Here is a 20,306-nt window from a genome sequence, read left to right on the forward strand (position 1 = left end):
TTCCGTCCTTGTAATGGCCCACTTGCCTAGTTGCCGTCACTTGCACCATGCCGGCTTTCCATTGTTCCACCTGTAGGTCTGTGTTATGTACCTGATGCTAACCTCTAGTTAGTAGGCCTAATCGAGGTGTTCGGGAGAGCCCTCGGATTAGGGAAGGTTGGTATACGGTCAATGTGGTGAAAGATGAAGAATGATGATGGGTGAGGGATATATGATATCAGGTAGCAGTTGGTTGGGGACATCATAAAGCCCTTGTGCGTAAGATTCCCATCTGGTAGGATTGGCGATAGGTATGTCAGTCTTCTTTTCCCCAAGGATGCGCCAAGCATCAAGGCTGTCCTCATGTTATGGGCAAAACGCCATTAACAGACTGAGTTTCCATTAAATCTTCATTCAAAGATTGCTAGGATTGCTAGGATCATTCAAAGATGAGAGTGGTAGTTATAACCTCCTGCATGTTAAAGTGAAAAATGCAAAAGGTGGGAAGTGAAAGGTGGAATATGAAAAGGTATGAGTTATTTAATAAAGGTTATTAACCTTCATAATATGCTTAAGAGTGTGTTCACATGGCAAACATAGGAGTGCGCGCACACGGTCAACACATGGCACACCCGGTTCATTGGATAGAAAATCCGACGACTCAAACGCATAAAACATGAGAGGGTCACGCCAGTGTTGTGTACATAACATGTACATGTGATAACATGCTATATCATACAATATGAATATATGGATCCATGAATCAATAATGAGATCCACACTCCAAGAGCATGGAGTGGGACCTTGTCATGCAGCAAGCATGACAATCTGCATGAAAATATGTCAATGTAGATACCAGCAACTACATAGGCTAAGAGTAGCCCCATCACCAAAGAAAAATGTTGATGAAGAACCACTAGCAGCTGGTACATATATCAATGTTGATCCTCCGGCAGCTAGGATACATGCCAAGAAAGGCATACCACCAAGAAAGTGTGGCAATGAAGTAAAAGCATCTGCATCAGGAACTTATGGATGGTCGGATCATCCACCAAAGAAATATGCATAGGACCACCATGATCTGCTACACAAGGGACAATCATAACAGAATCTGCATCTGGAGCATCCTCCTCGTATACATCATGTGCATGATCACCAAGAACTCGAAACATATCATCCAATGAAGCACATAGCGGATGACTATGCCCGTCATCAATAGAAGTATCATCACCATGATGATCAAAAGAAAGCAAAAACTGCATAATCACCGCACCATCATCATCGTGATGAAGAGAATCATCACAAGTAAGCACATCATCCATGCACAATGCATGATCCATAAAAAATACCATCAACATGATGAGCACAAAGATCAATATCCTGAGAACCTGGAGAACCATCAAATAACACCACATCAAAGCGATCACCACCATCATGCAGAATAGGCTCAAAGGATGGAGCTGCCAAATCTGCCTCACAATCATGTGGAACATGGTGTATAGGCTCAAAGAGAGCCCTCATATCTGCATCTATGCTAGCCAAAACTAGCTTCTCTGGATCATCATCAAGAAGCTCGATGATAACCTCATCGAGTACACCATCACTAAAAACTGAATCAAGGATCTGCACATCCTCACTAGCATCATCTACATGAGAACACTCTCCATCTGCAACAGAAGGGTGATCTGGAACTGTTCCTCCAATGGAACATCAAGAACCATATCATCACTGCCATGCTCAAGCTGCGTATCATCATGTGAATCCTGACCGTCTAGCACAAGGTTAGTCACACCCAAGGAAACCTCCTGGCTATCAGCCGCCAAACCTATTATGCTGCAGTGCCACCCAGTACCATCCACTGGCAGAATTACTTCAGTCAGCACGGCTGCAGCACCATTGCGGAACCATCTGCCATCACCTTCACGAAAAATAACTGCCACACCTGCGACTGCCCTCAACCTCCCCCCCACAACGTCATTGTCCTCGTGAAGAAATCAAAGAGCCATCTCTGTTCTTCTTGCACACACAGAAAATGGAGCCCGTCGTCCTTACAAGAGATTATTAACCGCCTTATTCCAGTTGCACCACAAATTCACCCTGATGATCATTTCATGGATAGCATCTTCTTCACCAAGAGGGGAAATCGAATAATCATGGTCGCCAAGTGTTATAGGCAAAATGCCATTAACAGATTGAGTAGAGCAAGAAATGCACTCATGAGACAGATTTCCATTAAAGCTTCATTCCACGATTGCTATGATGATGTCGATTACAAAGATGAGTGGTAGTTATAACCTCCTGCACGTGAAGGTGAAAAATGCAAAAGGTGGAATATGAAAAGGTATGAGTTATTTCCTAAGGTTATTAACCTTTGTAATATGCCTAAGAGTGTGTTCACATGGCAAACATAGGAGTGCATGCACATGGTCAACACCTCAATCAAAAAAAGGCGGTACAATTTTTCCTCACATTAAGCACAGAATGTGCACTTCTTCCTCCATGTAAGGTGGTGGAGCTAACCTTGCATCTCACGTGCAGAGATCCGTCCATCTGCTCTTTCTCCAAGGAGGTGAAACCGCATGGCGGTGCACTCATCATCATTCCACACATTCTGAGGTTTTGAGCCAACTCGCGCTATACCCGAGGCACGAATGGCGGATGGATAACAAGCCTATGCTGACTCATTGAGGATGTGATCTGTGAATTGGGGTTGGTAAGAAGGGCAGAGAGAAAAAGTACAAAAAGGGATTGTTCCAAATGTTCTTTGTAGATGTGGTCAAGGTCATGATGAAAGTGGACTTGGATGGAAGTAATCATGGGAGGTGTGGGGGGTGGAAGCAGGAATGAATCAGAGATAGTGAAAGCCATGTGTGATCAGCCCAAATCAATGGTGGTAGGAGAGTACAGTCCTGTATATGAGGGACAAAAGCAGGAGACCAGAATGAATAGCTATCTTGTCCATGATGAAGACAGCCTCCCTTAACAAGGACAGTAGAAAAATATCACCAATCTAGACCTGATGGTCTGAAGCTGAAACCCCTGAGCCCTTTGAGTATGATTTTTTCAAGAAACCAAAGGTAGCTTCTGCAATTGTGGCAGAATGCTTATCCAGGGACAATTACTTATTGGTTTTTCTTAATCACTAAAACTATCTCAAATTTATCCCCCCCGAGAAACTATATTTGGCTGGTGACACATATCACCTTCAGCTGTAGCGATGGCCCATAGTTGTATATCGTCGTGCAAAATCATATAATTTTGTTCCTAATGAATGATGATGTAATAACTATTTGCGTGGTGAACACGAGTGAAAAAAAAAGTGTTGAATTGCAGATGAAAGAAACTACTTTTCCTTACTCATAAGTGTTGTCTATTAAAAGCCATGCTCCTGCTTTTAGGCATAATGTGGATATTCTCTGCATGTACACAGAGGGACAAACAAGGAAACAATTGTAAGCATGATAATTTAGAAGTTATCAAAGTCTTTGATGCCATAGTTGGATGCCCTAAAGGAAAAAGATATCCACTGCTGGTCCTTTCATTATCATGTCAAGTGTTTTTTGTTATTCTTCGAGAAGAACTATCTTCACCTTTGAAAGAAAAAGGTAAGAAACCTACCTGTAAAAGGGATTCTGGAATACACATGCCAGATGGGTTCCCTGGGTTCACCACAGTGACTAGCTTTGGAATGACCTTGCCTTCTTTTGGAGAGAGGACATCTTCAAGCCAGTCTGAACAACAGAAGCCAAAAACAATATGTTTACATTACACTATAGATTAACTGTAGGAGCAACCTTTATTAACAATGGCAATCTAGGTAGACACTTCAAAATGAGAATGACCTGCATCTGGCTGAAGAGTGGCCGGATGATTGGGGCCAACCAATATGTCTGTAACTCCTGTCATCTGAAAGCTCATGTATGCATTGAAGTAGTAGGGAGTAAACATGACCACTGAATCACCTGCGTCACACAGAGTAAGAACCAGGCTCACAAAAGCCTGGTCAATATGAACAGAATCCAAGGTAAGCAGATGATGAACCATGAAAATTCCAACACAGAAAACTCGTTCACCGAAAAATGAGCAAAGCCTAATTGACTAAACAAACATCAAAGCTGCCAAAACAACGCTGTCAAGGCAAGGCGCCCAAGTGTGGGGCATGCTACAGGATGTGAACAGGGGCTGGCCAAAGCCTAAGCATTAAACCTTAGAAAGAAAAATAATCATACTTGTGAGCAAAAGCATTTCATGAGCAGCCCCACAGACCATTGAAGACAATATACAATTACAATAGTTTAGGTGTCTGTGTGGGCTTGTGAGATAGTTCAAGCCTTCCATTACATCTTCCTCTCTGTTGCTCAATTTCACTTTGACAAAGGCCTTACATTTAATATCAGATCTAAGGATACCCAAAACTTTCTTTCAACGTTGGTTGCCAGATTAAGGTCGCCCCTTGGACCTTTGATTGGGTTTCACCAGCAGAGTCACGTTCCTCACAATGTCACAGACAATAACACTCATCAATGCAAGGTATGACATTTCAGACTCTCAGTGAGTTTTGGAAAGCAGCTTCTACCTCCGCACGGTCACCTTTTTCCTTTGACTGAGAGCCCATTACGGCCTTGTGGTAATATCCTGGATGGTCACCATTGGTAGACTGGGTACTTGAGTCTTGAAGGCTGACAGTCAAACCATCTAAAGATTTTTCCCGTAACACATGGTTTGTTCAGGAGCTTGATGAAAATTCAAAGGGGTTTTGCACAACAGAATGATAGAACTTTTTTATTGCACATTGCTACCCCTTCTCTTTCAATACTAAATTAGTTCTGTTCAGCATCATTATGTTGCCAATTTGCAAAGTACATGGAAAAATCAAGATAACCTTCTCTAGGTTGAGTCAAACTGCATCCCATTGCAAAATTTGGTGCATCAATATGAACATCGACAACCTTCTCGCAATCTGGAGGCCAAAGCATAACAATAAAGACTAATGATTCCTTTAGCTCTGGCGCAATGGACAACCTTCCCCCAATTTGGAGATCAAAGGAGATAACAACTAAGACTGATAGTTCCCTTAGCTCTGGCACAATGGACAACCTTCCCCCAATTTGGAGATCAAAGGATAACAACTAAGACTGATAATTCCTTTAGCTCTGGCGCAATGCAGGAGACTGCCTGGTAGCCCGACAAGTCTCACAGAGGACTACCACAGCACTACTCACAGAGGACTACCACAGCACTCCATCCAATACATGTGGGGATGGAGACATGCCCCACTCTTCACTACAAGGAGGATTGCACCAACTTGGGACTCCTCCTGAACCTGCATCAAATCATATTGTGATTAAGGGCTCTACCCCGCAAGTGTAGTCCCCCCAACGCTTCCCTGTGACCTTCACAGTTTTTTACCTACTTACCAGCTCAATCTAGTTATTTTATATAACAGACTTATAAAGGTGCAATCTACCTTTTGAGGCAGCCAACTTGCTATTCAGAATGTCTGCAAAGTTGTTTGACTTCCTTTCACTGGACTGGCACTCACTTTTTGCTGTTGAGACTGGTTCTACATGAAAATTTGGGCTTGAAGACTGAGCTCTTGGCCAAAGAGATGCATTGAGACCATTAGGGCAAGCATAAAAGAACCCCAATGCTAAACGCTTCTATCCCCCTCCCACCCCACCTCCAAAGTAATAATAATAACTCCAAAACTAACTTTGTACACGATTACAAAACTGTAAAAAGCATTCAAGTAGTCTATTTCAACAAAATTACGATGCATGAAAATACGAGATACCTGGTTGGCTCCAGCTGTAACCATCACAGAAGATCTGCTCAATTTGTTTTCGGACCTTAACTGGAAAGAAAGAAGATATTCAAGTTAGACTAAAGCAAACCCAAAAGCACGTATATGTGCATTGAAGAGGATCATTTAAGCCCTATAACATTGGGCTGCTGTGCAAGATCAGCGTAGGTGACTAAATGATTCAAATTACCGTTGACACCAGATAAAATAAAAAGGTTTGGTGTGTTGTACCTTGTTTACAAGAGCAGTTTTGAGTTCTGGAAGCCCATCATCGGGGCCATAATTGCTGATTGATGGCGTAAAAACAGACTCCTTTATTTTTTCAAGGGCTTGAGCCGGTGGTTGCCAATACACAATTCCCTGTGCATCCAGCCCAAAATTGTCAAAACAGGAATCAAGTTTGTTTGGAGTTGTACACTCTCATATACACCCAAAAGAAGTTCATAGCTGACATGGATAATAAAGACACCTGAGCAAGTGACATGCAGTCCGTTGTACCACGGAACAGTTCTTGCATCTGCAAAAAAGCACTAATCACATTGTGAAATGATTTTACATATTATAGATGCAGATACCCATCATGGGAATGCACTTGAAGCAAATAGGAGTCATGAACGTGTTCGAGACTATGAATCCAGAGCTAATAGCAAATGTTTAGTCAATGTGCTGAGAGGCCATCCAACAAGAATCTAGTCTTCTGCTTCAATAAAGGTTGAGAAAGGGTGTAAGAAGTGTCACATGCACACCCAGTTGGTGTACAGGTGGCATGGCATTCTTAGCATTCATGAGCATTTATCAGAGCATTCTTAGCATTAAGCAAGCATTAAGCATAGCATTCAAACATTAGGCCAACATTGTGGGCAGCCGACAGGAATATTCAGCAGGTGACTTGAGTATTCAGCAGCCGACAGGGTACTATAGCCAGCAAACTGGCATTAATCCCAGTCGTGGACACATTCCCTCAGCCGACAGCAGTAGGCACAACCGACCAGCAGTAAATTCCCATATAAAAGGTTGGAACATCATTCCGTCCAGATATCTCTCATCGTTTTGGTGGTCTTCAGCCCAAGGCCCTAGGAAGGTGTGGAGTTCAGCATTCAGCATACAGCATTCAGCAGTACAGCATTCAGTATTCAGTTAGCATCCTCATCATAGATCTTTTCAGATCTCAATTGTAACCATTGCATTTAATATAGTTGCAGTGCATTGCATTGAAACCTTTCTCTATCTCTTAAGTGTTACTAAGTACACTTTAGTTAAGGCTAAGGTTGTTTTACTATGATCAATCCCTCACATGTTACATTGGTATCAGAGCATTACAGGGTAACCAGCTTGAGTTCATCCCTTAAGTCATTCGGTAAAGCATCATGAAAGTCGCTTCCGCTCAGTTAAATCCAGTTCTCAAGATCTTACAGGCCATCCTTAGGGTTTTCCCCTTAGGCATGCATCAGTAACCCATTCATTTGCATTCTTGCATAGCATATAGTGTAGGCTGTAGCACGTGGCTTGCAATCACCATATAGGCAGTCATTCATTCAAGCATTTCATCTTGCATCTGCAAGGCATACATGATTTACCCATGAGCTTTTTGGGGAAGATTGACATCCATCATCAAAAGAGCAAATGGAATTTTGGGCTTCAACTGGCATCAGCAGGGGGTTCACGTCCACATAAGAAGACGGAAGTTGCTCCAACATACCCTCAGGAGGTTCAGAGGTCCATGAACGACGGAGATGGTGCGTGAAAGGATTCCACAGACAAGCCAATGGTGCTTCAAGTTTTTCCAAGCAGACTTATCAGCATTTGCCATGCAATTCCCGTAGTGGAGAAGTCTTTGGCTCAAAGGATTCAACTTCTACAATCAACCTCAGTCCCAGCAAAAGAAGACAAAGTGGGGCAGTGGTTTCAGTCAAGGAGGATCAACGGAGGAGTCGAAGGGTTGTCAGGTGTGCCACCTAGCAACAGTTTAGCAAAGGGGAATGTCATATGCACACCCACTTGGTATACAGGTGGCACGGCATTCTTAGCATTCATGAGCATTTATCAGAGCATTCTTAGCATTAAGCATGGCATTCAAGCATTAGGCCAACATTGTGGGCAGCCGACAGGAATATTCAGCAGCTGACTTGAGTATTCAGCAGCCAACAGGGTACTATAGCCAACATTGTGGGCAGCCAACAGGGTACTGTAGCCAGCCGACTGGCATTAATCCCAGTCGTGGGCACATTCCCTCAGCCGACAGCAATAGGCACAACCGACCAGCAGTAAATTCCCATATAAAAGTTTGGACCATCATTCAGTCCAGATCTCTCTCATCGTTTTGGTGGTCTTCAGCCCAAGGCCCTTAGGAAGGTGTGGAGTTCAGCATTCAGCATACAGCATTCAGTATTCAGTTAGCATCCTCATCATAGATCTTTTCAGATCTCAATTGTAACCATTGCATTTAATATAGTTGCATTGCATTGCATTGAAACCTTTCTCTATCTCTTAAGTTTTACTAAGTACAGTTTAGTTAAGGCTAAGGTTGTTTTACTACGATCAATCCCTCGCATGTCACAAGAAGAGCACTAAAAGTGAAGGATACATTCACTGAATGTATGCCATGTGTGACAGAATCCCTTAGGCTTGATAATGAGTTCTCTTAGCTAGTTTAATGACTATGTATGCTCCACCATAACTCAAGTTACGTGTACAAGAGGAAACAGCACATGTTCTTACATGCTTGAGTTGAATGGGTTTGTAACAATGTGTGGATGAGATGCCTAGTCTATCCTATCATTCCTCCACATGCCTTAAACACTTCACCTATTCAAAAGGCCATGACCTGTCCTCCCCTCATACTGTCTTTGGCTCTATTCTCACCTCGCCTGCAATTAAACTCCTTATAGTGGTGTTGGTTCAAGACAACAAACTGAATCCTGATCAACAAGAGCTCCCCGTAATGCTGCACCCCCTCTTACCTGCCATTCAGTCCGCCCTTCTCCTCCCTGCCTGCGCACCTGTGCGCTCCTCCTTACCTGCCTCCAGCCCATCTCCCCTCCTGCACGTCATCCAGTACCGCTTCAGGGCCATCCTCCTTGCCTACATGTGCGCCCCCACCTTCCAGCCCTCCTGACAGCCAGCCATTCAGCCCGGACCCCTCCTCTCGGACTGCCCGCCCCCTTCCTCTCTGCCACCCACCATCCTCGACCCTCTCCTCCGCATCCAGCCTGTCCTCCTGCCTCTTCATCTTCCTTTCTTGCATCAGCGTACAGAAAATTCTTCCTGTGTTCAAGTCAGCCATTCCGTTCTTAGTGGCATTATGGCATCCACCAAAGCCAATCCCTCTTCATCCCCATTGGCTGGACGAACTATCAACTTCTCTCCCAAGACGAGCTCCAGGTCCTGCAGAGTGATATTGAACAGGAAACACAGCAAACCCTTATCAGCCGGATTTATGGCTCTCGTCCTGCCCATTTCTCAGGTATGGGATTGGCTTCTTGCAGCTCTCCCCACTGAGCTAACTGAGCATTTCCAGGATCCTCAGCTACTTGGTGGTGGCTTCTTCCAAGTAGACTTTGATTCTCCGGAAGCCACATCCTAGGCACTAGCCTGCAGCCCTCGTTCCTCTTGGTCAAAAGAAAATCTTCCTCTTCAAACTTTGTACCAAATTTTGATCCTATGGCAGAGGACTATTGACTCACCCCCATCTCACTCAGGTTTCAAGGGCCTGTTGCAAGTTCTCCCCCTCTCGTCCTCACCAAGGACGGTGCACACTCTAGTGGTGGGCAACCTGCAGCCCCCAAGGGTGCCCACACTAGGCTGTCTGTTCCTATTGGGCCATCCCAAGGTATCACAGTGGATCACCGCCACACCGGATCACCCGGACGCTCGACGAACCATCCTGAAGCATTCAGTGGACTATCCACAAAAAGAAGCACACCACCAACCCAAATACATGAGAGGTGCACGCACCAGCATTGGCAGAACCGCACTGACACTCCAATGGGCATCTACCAGAGATACGAGATTCCACCACATGCCTATCACCCCAATGGCATTTACCAGTGATAGGAGATGCCACTAACTCCACCACACCTTGCAAGAATCATAGAAGACATCCTTCATCCCACATTCTTACTCTATAGGCTTGATGTATATGAGAGAGTTTTGCTACTACATCAAGGATGACAAATGCTAAGCTATGGCATGCTCAGTTTGGTCACCCAAACTTTGGTTGTCTCCTACGCCTTCAAAGGCATGACATGGTTTCAGCTTTGCCACCACTTGATGCACCCATCAAGCATGTCTATGAGGGTTGCATATTGGGCAAAATGCATTGTGCATCATTCCCCAAAGATGGTTCAGTGAGGGCTGCTCGGAGTGCTTAAGCTTATTTTCCTACCTTTTATCCAGATATGCCAAAAAGGATATAAGATCAAATGAGACAACTATGAAAATTTTATTGATGGGTGGAGCAAGTTCGTCCTTTCTAGTATATGGTTTTTCTCTATTATATGGACTTTCTGGAGGAGAGGTTCAACTTAATAAAGTAGTTGATGGACTCCTATCTACTCAGATGTGTGATGTTGTTGCAATCTATACTTCTATTGCATTTGTTCCAGCACGAATGGCTTTCAAACTTTCTCTCGTTCCATTTCATCAATGGACTCCTGATGTATGTGCAGGAGTGTGATGCAGCTTATACATAGTGATGTATGTGGTCCGATGCGGACAGCATCTATTGGAGGATGCCTCTACTTTGTCACGTTCATTGATGACCTTTCCAGATTCAGCTGGGTCTATGCTATGAAGGTAAAATCAGAGGTGTTTATGTGCTTTAGGCACTTTTAGCACATGGCTAGAAATGATCAGGTTGCAAAGTGTAGACCCTTTGTCTAGATAGAGGGGGGGAGTACATGTCGAAAGAGTTTAATGCATACTTGTCAAAAAAGGGTATTCAACACCAATGTACCGTGCCATATACACCACAACAAAATGGTGTATCGGAGAGAAAGAATAGGTCTCTCATGGAGATGGCACGATGTATGGTTAAAGGCCAAAGTTTGCCTCACAAATTTTGAATGGAAGCTCTTATGTGTGTAGCATATGTACTTAACAGGTGTCCAACAAAAGCCTTGAAGATTATCACTCCTTACGAAGCTTGGCATGATAAAAATCCATCTGCTTGGCATGATAGAAAGCCATATGTGGCTCATATGTGTGTCTTCGGTTGCTTGCCTTATGCTCTTCTACCTGAGCAAACACCATACCAAGTTGATAACAAGGTAGTGAAATGTATTTTTGTGGGCTATAGTGTAGAGAGTAAAGGGTATCGTCTCTACCATCCTACTTCTCAGTGGATTATGGTTAGTCGTAAGACGTGGTCTTTGTGGGAAATTCATCTCAGCCCTTGCTTGAATGCAGAAAATAGCCATCTCTTGGCTCATAGGATCTCTTTGATACTCTTCACCCCTTGTATGGGACACACGTACCAGGTGGTGCTGGGCATATGGACACTCAACCTATGGCTGGAAATCAGCCCGTACTTGCTGAAAATCAGCAACCAGCTAAACTAGATGTTGCACCAATTGATCAAGCAAACATTAGACATTGATGCTGCAGTGAAAGAAGAGAGGACAGCAATTCAGCAAGCTGAATCAGTGCCTCTTTGGCTGTTGCAAACCTTGCGGGATAGCAATGTAGTGGCTCCTTTGGCAAGGTGAACATGTGCTAGTTCTCGCCATACATCTGGGCATTTTGTGGATCATGCTCTCATTGCTTCTACTTGCAATGACGAGGAACCTATTTCCTTTGAAGAAGCACAGGAGGATCATCATTGGATGCACACCATACAGCAAAAATATGATTCCATTTTGAAAAATGGCACTTGAGATTTAGTTGACGTGCCTTTCAGCAAGAAGGCTATGGGTCTATAAGATTAAGAGAAAGTCTGATGGTAGCATTGATCGCTACAAAGATAGGCTTGTGGCAAAGGGCTATGCACAGCAAAAGAGCATAGATTATGATGAGACCTTTGCTCCCACGTCTCGTATGACCACCATGAGGTGCACCATTGCTATGGTAGCACATCATGGATGGAATGCACCTCAGTTGGACATTAAAACTGCCTTCTTGAACGGTGATTTGCACGAGGACGTATATGTATCTCAACCTCATGGTTTTTTTGTTTACAAGGGTCAAGAAAACAAAGTGTGCAGGTAATGATATGGCCTTAAGCAGGCTCCCCAAGCTTGGTACGAGAAAATAGATACATACTAGGTTTCACATGGGCTTTGTCATAGTCCCACAGAGATCACCCTCTATGTTAAAAAGACAAAAGAGGATTTGCTAGTCATCGTCTTGTACGTTGCTGACGTGCTACTCACACGCCCAAATGTCAATCAAATTTCAGTCTAAGGCTGAATTACAAGCTTCTTTTGAGATGTCAAATTTAGGCCCATTGCATTACTATTTGGGGATTTAATTCTTAAAGCGTGATGATGGGATAGTCATGATGCAATCAAAGTACATACAGAGACTGCTTAAAAGTTTTAATCTTGAGGATTGTATGTCGTGTTGTTGGATACTTGATCTACCTATGCAACACGAGGCCAAATATTCAGTATGTGGTCTCACAGTTGAGTAGATTTATGCATTGCCCAAGTACCGGTAAGCTGTCAAGCAGGTTTTCTGCTACCCAGTTCCTTGGATTGTTCTATCCCGAGGGGGTGAGTCACAGTTGCATGCCTTCAGTGATGTTACGACACTAGAGTGTCCACTAGCGGATTTTGTTTCTTTCTTGGTGATTCATGCATATCACCACATCTAGCTATGAGACTGAGAACAAGGTAGCATTTACAACTACCATTGAGTGTGTATGGCTCAGATGCCTTTTGGCAGATGTTAGTGTTGGACATTAATCCTCCACTTCTATCTACGCTAACCCTCAGAGCGCATCGGCAGTTACAAGGAACCTAGTGTTTCATCTCTACACATGACAATGTGGTAGATCTATTCACAAAGGCTCTTCCTTGTGAAAAAGCTTGAAACTTTCCGCAAAGCTCTAAGCTTATTGCCTTTTGTGGATTGATATTCCAAATCCCTATACATGTTCACAGCATCACTCCAGGGGGTTTTGTAGACATATATGTCATGGGCAATGGTGTGTGAACACTCTAGGACTAGCTGGGACACTTTTCCCCTCTTTAGGAGGGTTTTTTTCCCATGCATATGAACACCCTCTAACCTTATCATTTGGGGTGTACTTAACCTTAGTATCTTGTACCACTCATTCGACTTGGTAATCATCATTGAGTTGTGTTCCTCTCACTCTCATTCTGTTTGAGCTCTATTGTGAGTACCTTGCTGCTCCTAATCCTAACTTGAAGTTTCCAAGAAAGAATACAATCACAATCGTCTCGCTATGTTCCAAAATCAAACATAATCTCTTATTATTTCAATTTGCTACAAAGCCAATCAGTTCACTTGTTACTTCCATGCTGCTGCTGCTGCTACTACTACTGCTACTGATGCTAATGATGCTACTGATGAAGATGGTGTTGATGACCTAAATGCTGTCCTAATTGATGTATCAATCAAGGATTAATGTTGTTCATTGCCGAGGATTAGCCATGGCATGGGCGTACACGAGACAAAAGGCCACTATGGTTCCCACTTTTTTTCAACTTCAGGAGCCATGGGCCATAATGCTTGCAAACATGTTTGCATGTGTGCTTCTATCAAGACGAGAGCTTATGGCAATTGGCACATTTCTCACTAGGAAGCAGTGCTTAGTAAATTTGAAGGAAAAATTCCGGGATGCCCTTATGCATCTTCCCTTCTTCGTGATTGGAAATTAGCCTTGTCTTCTATTCAGTGGCATGGTAGAGATGCATTGACTCGGAATTCTCTTTGATTGGAAAGCATTCATTGGCCACTTGCATTCTTTTCACAAGTACTACTTGGTACTACCACATACCATAAATTCTTGCATCCCTTCTACCTTGTAGGAATGAAGTGTCCATAATTACATTACCAAATTCACTTTCATCTCTTCTCCAAAAAAGTAATGAAGAGTGTACTCCAATTGCTAGTTATTTCGTTGTTGCCAAAATTAAACTCTTGACCATATCAAGTCCTTTCACATAGATTTTCTTAACCCTTAAAGCCTTCCCAACTTATAGGACTCCTTAATCTCTAAAGTCTTCTCAACTTAACATACACATGTCTTCTCAATCTCTAAAGTCTTATCAACTTCACGTAGCGTGCATTACTGCCCAACACATGGACTATCATGAAAAACATGGCTCACTTTAGCTTGCACCACACCTCATTTGAGCACAAGGAATACACATCTCACTATTCGTACGATGAATCAAAGCGAAGTTGACTCCACAACCACTTAATGAACATGCTATGTGAACCTCCGGCTGCACATTAGCTTCTGCAATTCCGCATGCCCTTGGTTTCCTCAGCCACAAGTTTGCTCCTTTACCATAACCTAGGACCAATGGTCTTTGGCATAATCACAAAACATCAATCAAATGCACCCATGGCTGCAAGATTTGCACTAGAGAGTGGAACAATATAAACAAGATATTGTTACTCACTTTAGATTTTGGAGGAAAACAGAGGCTTGGTGCCCATACCTAAGATGGATGTACAAGCTTATGAGAATGGGAGACTCTCCAATGCAACTTGGGCACTGCATTCCTTGCTTTGTAGTAAGAGATAATGTCTTGAGGTGTGTGCAATAAATTATATTCTGAAGCGGGCAGGGCTAGGTTATGGCGGGTGGGAGACCATCATGGAAGAGATGACAGGCAGAGAGAGAAAGTAAGAGAGATGTGACAAGCTCAAGTCATGAAAGAGAGATTGCATGATTCAATGTACTGATTGGATAGATATATAAAATGAAATACAAGCCCTTGTTATATAGGCCTTTCTCACACCAAACCATTTGACCTTATTTAATGCATGCTTATCCACCCTCTTAAGAGGTGGTTCACACACAAACCCACACATACACACTACCAACCTTTTAGGGGCCTATTCACACACTGTTACACACATATAAGCTCCGATTTATCCCAACAATCCGCCCATCGGAGCAAAGGTGGTGAGACCCTAACACAAAAAAGATTCTACCACCTACCTCATCCACCCTACTTAAGAGCTAGACTCACCACCCACACCTCCCGTGCCATGGTAGTCTCTCATATCAAGGTAAGACCGAGGTAGTGAGGTCAACACATAGTCACCCCCCTGGCTCTTAACTGGGATAAGGAAAATATGAAGCTTTTTATAAATCAAGGCACACAAAAGAACATAGATACAATTAGGTTTTCGGGAGACTACCCAAGGCAGAGAGCCCTCATTGACTCAAACACATAAGGTAAAGAACTAAAATGCCCACTCTTGGTCTACCTTGTCGAGGGAGACCCGGGCTGTTGCTGCATAGATTTCTTCTACTTTCTCCTCGTCAAATGGTTCCTCTGAGACAAGGTTAGCATGGTGCTTGGCTTGCTCTTTCTCCATCTTCTTGAAGCAGTTGGGCTCCTTGTGCCCCATCCTCTTGCAATACCTGCATTGTATCTTCCTGTTATTCTTCCAATTCTATGCTCCCACAGAGGCTTTGTCATAGTTAGTACTATTGCTAGCTTGTTGGTCTTCTTTGATTCTTCTATCCTTCTCGAGGAGCAAGGCAACTAGATCTTCCAACTTTGGTGTTGCTACATGGAGGATCAGGAGCATATGGCTCGATATCATTCACACCCTCCGCGGTTAGTGGGGGGAAGTTATAGGGAGGTTCTAACCGCATGCGGAAGCGGCGGGAAGCTTTCTTGAGGCTTTGGAGGCCTGGCCCATTTTTCACAGATAGAGGTGGTGACCCCACTTGGCATTACAGACCACCTGTGTGGTTCCCCCCTGCATGAGATAGCCTTCTCCTCACAGCGCGGCTAGCCGGAGGAGAAGTGTCTCTTCCCCTTTTGATCATTTGATTCCTGCTCTTAAATGGGGCGAGCTTGTATTTAGCCCTTCGTGGTTGTATCTAGCCCTTTGTGGTTGTTTTTTCATTAACATAGAAGGATCTTTTTCTTGGGAAAAAAAAAATAGTTGGCCATCAATGTGAGCCAGAAGATGAAGACAAGTGGCTATGCTCACCAGAGCATGCGAGGGATAACACGGCTTGAACAAACTGCAAATCTCCCATCTCTGGCATGATCCTGGCTGCCAGACATCTGTAGGTGGGGCTGTGACTGGTATTGTTGAAATACGATGGTGAGAGACCTGAAGGGCTAGCCCTCCCCCATCCTCCTCATAAGCCCTGACCACTCCAGCCTCTATGGCCCAAGCGACAGTGCCCCATGTAATGATCCGGGTCGATGCCCTGTCCATAGTGAAGATGCGGAGAATCCACTACTAAATCTGCTGAGCCTTCCAGCAATCCCAAAGACAATGTCGCTGAGACTCCTGCCGCACCGTGAGCAAGCTGCTGGCCGACCTCTTTAAGGCCAACTAATTGCTAGACTATTGACCCAAATTTGGCCAAATGATCACTGAACTCCTCACTTTCATGCATTTTGAGATCATAAAATTTGAGCTTTAAATAAATTTTTGAGTTAGTGCTTTTGTTACCAAAGATGCTTTCCAGCTTTGCCCAGACTTGTTCTGATGTTGATTTGAAGTCAATATGGTGCACCAAAGAATCTAACAGGCTCAGGACAATCAAGGCGATAGCTCGCTCATTGCATTGTCACCATATCTTGTGCTTTTCTGGCACAACGTCTCCTGAACCTTCTTCATCGCCCGAGACTATCTCCCATACTCCTTCACGCATAAGTAAAAGCTACATTTTGGTTTGCAAGGCAGGGAACCCAATACCAGATGGGAAAGAACCTGCCTATTGCTGCTATTGATAGGGCCATCATATTGAGTAGATTTTTAACAAGATCCCCAAATTTATGTTGTTGCAAGATTGAGCTAAGTTCTCTGATGTTTAGAAAAGGGCACTTTTTTTGTGTGCTTTGCAGCTGCCATGCTGCCATTAGTTTCGACATAGATGCAAAGGTTCACAAAAGCCCCAAAATTTACCAGCAAGTTGCAGTTGCTGATGACATGGCAGCTTCACAGCAGGTAGTGGTCGGTGGTTCGTACCAATGAAGTCGGGGCATTTCAGACTCAAGAGCATGCCGAGTTGGGAGCCAAAAAGAGGGCTGTTCCAGAGGGGCTTGCGATGGCTAGCTCCGCTTGGAAGATGGGCGGCTCAGCCGAGCTTCTAGCACTGGGCTGGTGGCACAACGGCGGAAATGCTGAACCTGGCCGAGATGGCGGGGCTTGCATTGCACAACCGTTCACCTAGGATCCGCCTGTAGCTCTGATACCAAATGAAGCACACAAGGCTAGGTTATGGCCAGTGGAAGACAACCATGGTGGAGATGACAGACAGAGAGAGAAAGTGAGAGAGATGTGACAAGCTCAAGTCATGAAAGAGAGATTGCACAACTCAATGTACTGATTGGATAGATATATAAAATGAAGTACAAGCCCTTGTTATACAGGCCTTTCTCACACCAAACCATTTTACCCTTATTTAATGCATGCTTATCCACCCTCATAAGAGGTCGTTCACACGCAGACTCACACATACTCCATTCTGGCCCTGTTTTACCCCTTTCTGCCCATTAGGCCTGTTGGCCACCTGCCTCCACCCTCTCGTCACTTGCAGCCGCCCAGTTCAGCTGACTGCCACCACTTAACCACCACTGAAGCACCCCATTTTCTGCCCCTGATTCAATCCCATTGGCTGCTATCAAACGTGGCTATAAAAAGCACTTAGAATAGCCCCTTGATCTGGGAACTTTTCTCCATATTTGAACCATGGCAGAAGGGCCACTTGAGAATCAAAGCAAAGGAAGTTCTATCTTCAGCAAACACAGAGTTTGTCATCTCCAATACCATTTTGAAGACACCTGTGTACAAGCTCAACAACAGAGAGAAGGAGCAAAGCTCAGTTCACTCCCGTGGGAATTGGTAGCCAAGTACAGACTGCGATTTTTGGCCCAATACAGAGAGTGTATGCTGATGTAGTTCAAGGAAGGCTCAAGATATGTTTTTCGTAGTTGGAAGCACTCACAAATACTCCCTTCAATAATATCTTGGGCGCGGAAAGATTTGTGTGTGTGTGTTGTTGTTGGGGGCGGGGGGGGGGGGGGGGGGTTGCGGCGCCGCATTCCAGCCTTGTGTTTCATGTCATGGTTATTGTAAATTGTGTGTGATTATTGAGTTTAATCATATTACTAGTTAAGTGGGCTCCAAGGTCTACGCTTGCCTATCACAATCGCTCAATGTTCCACCGCCATTTTTAGGTGGTGGTTCTATCCTTGCAAGGTTGAAGGGCTATCTCAAGTTGGACGTTGACAAGCCCACGGGTGCTCTGAGGTGCATGTGTCGTATGATGGAAGAGGCAGAGGATTTAGGTTTTGTTAGCAAATAGCAACACAAACAAGACACTAACTCACCTGGAGGAACATAATAACCAGAGTAATGCTCTCAATCACGAAGCGTGTCCCCTCTGCCAACCAAGGGCAACAAGAAAGCAGGATAAAGAGGTTCATCACATCCCCCAAGGGAGATAAAACTCTGTGATCCTCCTCTACAGGAGGACTTGCTTGCCTACAAGCAGCAGCCACTCTACCCTTGAAAAAACATTGAGCAATAACAGAAAAACAAGGAGGCTTAAGAATTTTTCACCATGTTTCAAACAGCATGAAAGAAGAACACTATGTGAAACACGACAAACCGCCAACACCATGGGCTTGCTCTACTGCTGCAACAGCACCACAGCAGCTCTTCCCTCTCATTGGAAAGCATTATGCAATGCCCAAATCTAAACACACATTATACAGTCCATCCTCATGCCCAACTCTAGAGACACACCCAACAGCCTTCAGTAGCAGATCTCACCATGGCCACCACATATTCACTTGCATATTTGCAACAGGCAAATTCTTTCTTTTTTTGGCCAAAAAGCACATAGATCAAGTTACCTTCAGCTGACAAGAGGCTGTTCATACATAAAACGTGCCTTCTTCTTTTTTTAAGTGACCCTCATATATACACAAGTACAATCTCTAGCCCTAAAGTACCATAAGGTAAGGAAACTTAAACCCACTCGCTTCCGCTTAATAACCTTAGAAAACTTGTTTGCAGCTTGAGCTTTTCCAAGAAACCCGAAGCTGATTCAACCTTGCCCTATTTGTTTCACAACACCCTTGGTAGCACCTAGTAGGAGCATGTGGCAGCAGCAACATTGGCTATTAGCCCTTACTCTTCAAGTTTAAGGTTTGCATAACCCAGAGTATGTGCTATGACATCTTACACATAATCAAAGGGTAGAGGAGCAGGTGTCGAAGCAATAGTGTCCAGATTGATAGGCATTACCATAAGCAAATTAGACCACAATTAACCCACCTCTTTGGCCAGAGCTGCAAGGTAGAGGCCTCTTCCATGCACTGGCCGACAGCCAGGTCCATCCACATATGCTGCAGCCGACAGAAATATCACCTTAATGTGTGGGTTGCTCTCCCATGGTTCTTTTAACAACCTCGCTTTTCCCTTTGCGCTGTGGATGCATGAGCAATCTCTCTGTGCTTGGTTGATAATAGTTGTTGTAGTATTTTGTCTCTTGGGTCTAACGATCGACTTGCTTTGAACAGGTCCCATTTTCCCACATAACTATAAGCGTAACCTAATATGAAACCAGAAGGACCTTTTGCCCTTGAAACATACAATTCAAGTGGAAGATTCCAAGAATTGGGCAGCATCAACAGATCTAACCACTTATATTATGATCGATTTAGCAGAAAATACTTGATAATGGAAGATTGCGCAAACATAAAATCTTACAAATTAGAGAAAAAATTGACCGACGCAAAGGAGGCATACCTGGATCATGACAGGGGTTTCGGTGGCCAGAACACGTCTAGCTAGTCGAGAGGCGCCCGCCATGGTCTGCACGCAGTGTAGATCACGGGGGTGCGCGACAGGCTTTGCAGTTGCACAGAAGAGCGTGAGAGAGACGCAGCAGGTAGTTGCTTCAGAAGAGGAGCAGTGTTCGCTACAATGACATGGTCACGTGTGTTTAAAGACCCGAATTAACCAGAAAGGACGAAAGGGTGGTCAAACTGTTTGCCCGGTCAGCAAAATCAAAGTTGCAGTCAGCAGTGATGACCACATCAAATAGACGGTGGTCCCTTTGCACACATGACTCACAGCCTACAGGGCGACCACCATGTAAACACGAGCCCTTGACTGTTGTGCCGTGCTACCAAAGTCTAACCGTGCTAGACATTTGTGACCAAAAACATTCGTGCCAATAGGGGCACACAATGAGCGATAAATAAAATTCATTAATTAGTTGACAAAGAGACATGAGAGTGATCATCTAGGTCTCCCCCCCCTATCCTCTAAGCTCTAACAGAGAGACATGAGAGTGATCATCTAGGTCTTCCCCCACCTAGCCTAGAGAGAGAGAGTGCGA

General features: G+C 44.2%; 1 protein-coding gene across 2 annotated transcripts in view; it reads right to left on the bottom strand.

The window, feature by feature from the left end:
- The window catches only part of LOC147638364 (aromatic aminotransferase ISS1-like), a 102,723-nt gene extending 82,820 nt beyond the window's left edge, over positions 1-19,903 (bottom strand). Inside the window, exons 1-7 of one of the 2 annotated variants that reach the window (XM_086798293.1) lie at positions 19,712-19,903; positions 6,252-6,299; positions 6,014-6,142; positions 5,774-5,833; positions 3,822-3,978; positions 3,598-3,710; positions 3,337-3,395 (exon numbers count right to left, since the gene is read on the bottom strand). In XM_086798293.1, the coding sequence (XP_086654419.1) occupies positions 3,337-3,395; positions 3,598-3,710; positions 3,822-3,978; positions 5,774-5,833; positions 6,014-6,142; positions 6,252-6,299; positions 19,712-19,774 (629 nt within the window). In that variant the 5' untranslated portion in view covers positions 19,775-19,903. Of the gene's footprint in view, positions 1-3,336; positions 3,396-3,597; positions 3,711-3,821; positions 3,979-5,773; positions 5,834-6,013; positions 6,143-6,251; positions 6,313-19,711 lie in introns of both variants that reach the window. The other variant, XM_086798294.1, reaches the window with a different exon arrangement.
- Between the last annotated feature and the right edge of the window lie 403 nt (positions 19,904-20,306).

The sequence above is a fragment of the Cibotium barometz genome, chromosome 5, assembly GCF_041138505.1.
Source record: "Cibotium barometz isolate CiBa-2024 chromosome 5, ASM4113850v1, whole genome shotgun sequence".
NCBI lineage: Eukaryota > Viridiplantae > Streptophyta > Polypodiopsida > Cyatheales > Cibotiaceae > Cibotium > Cibotium barometz.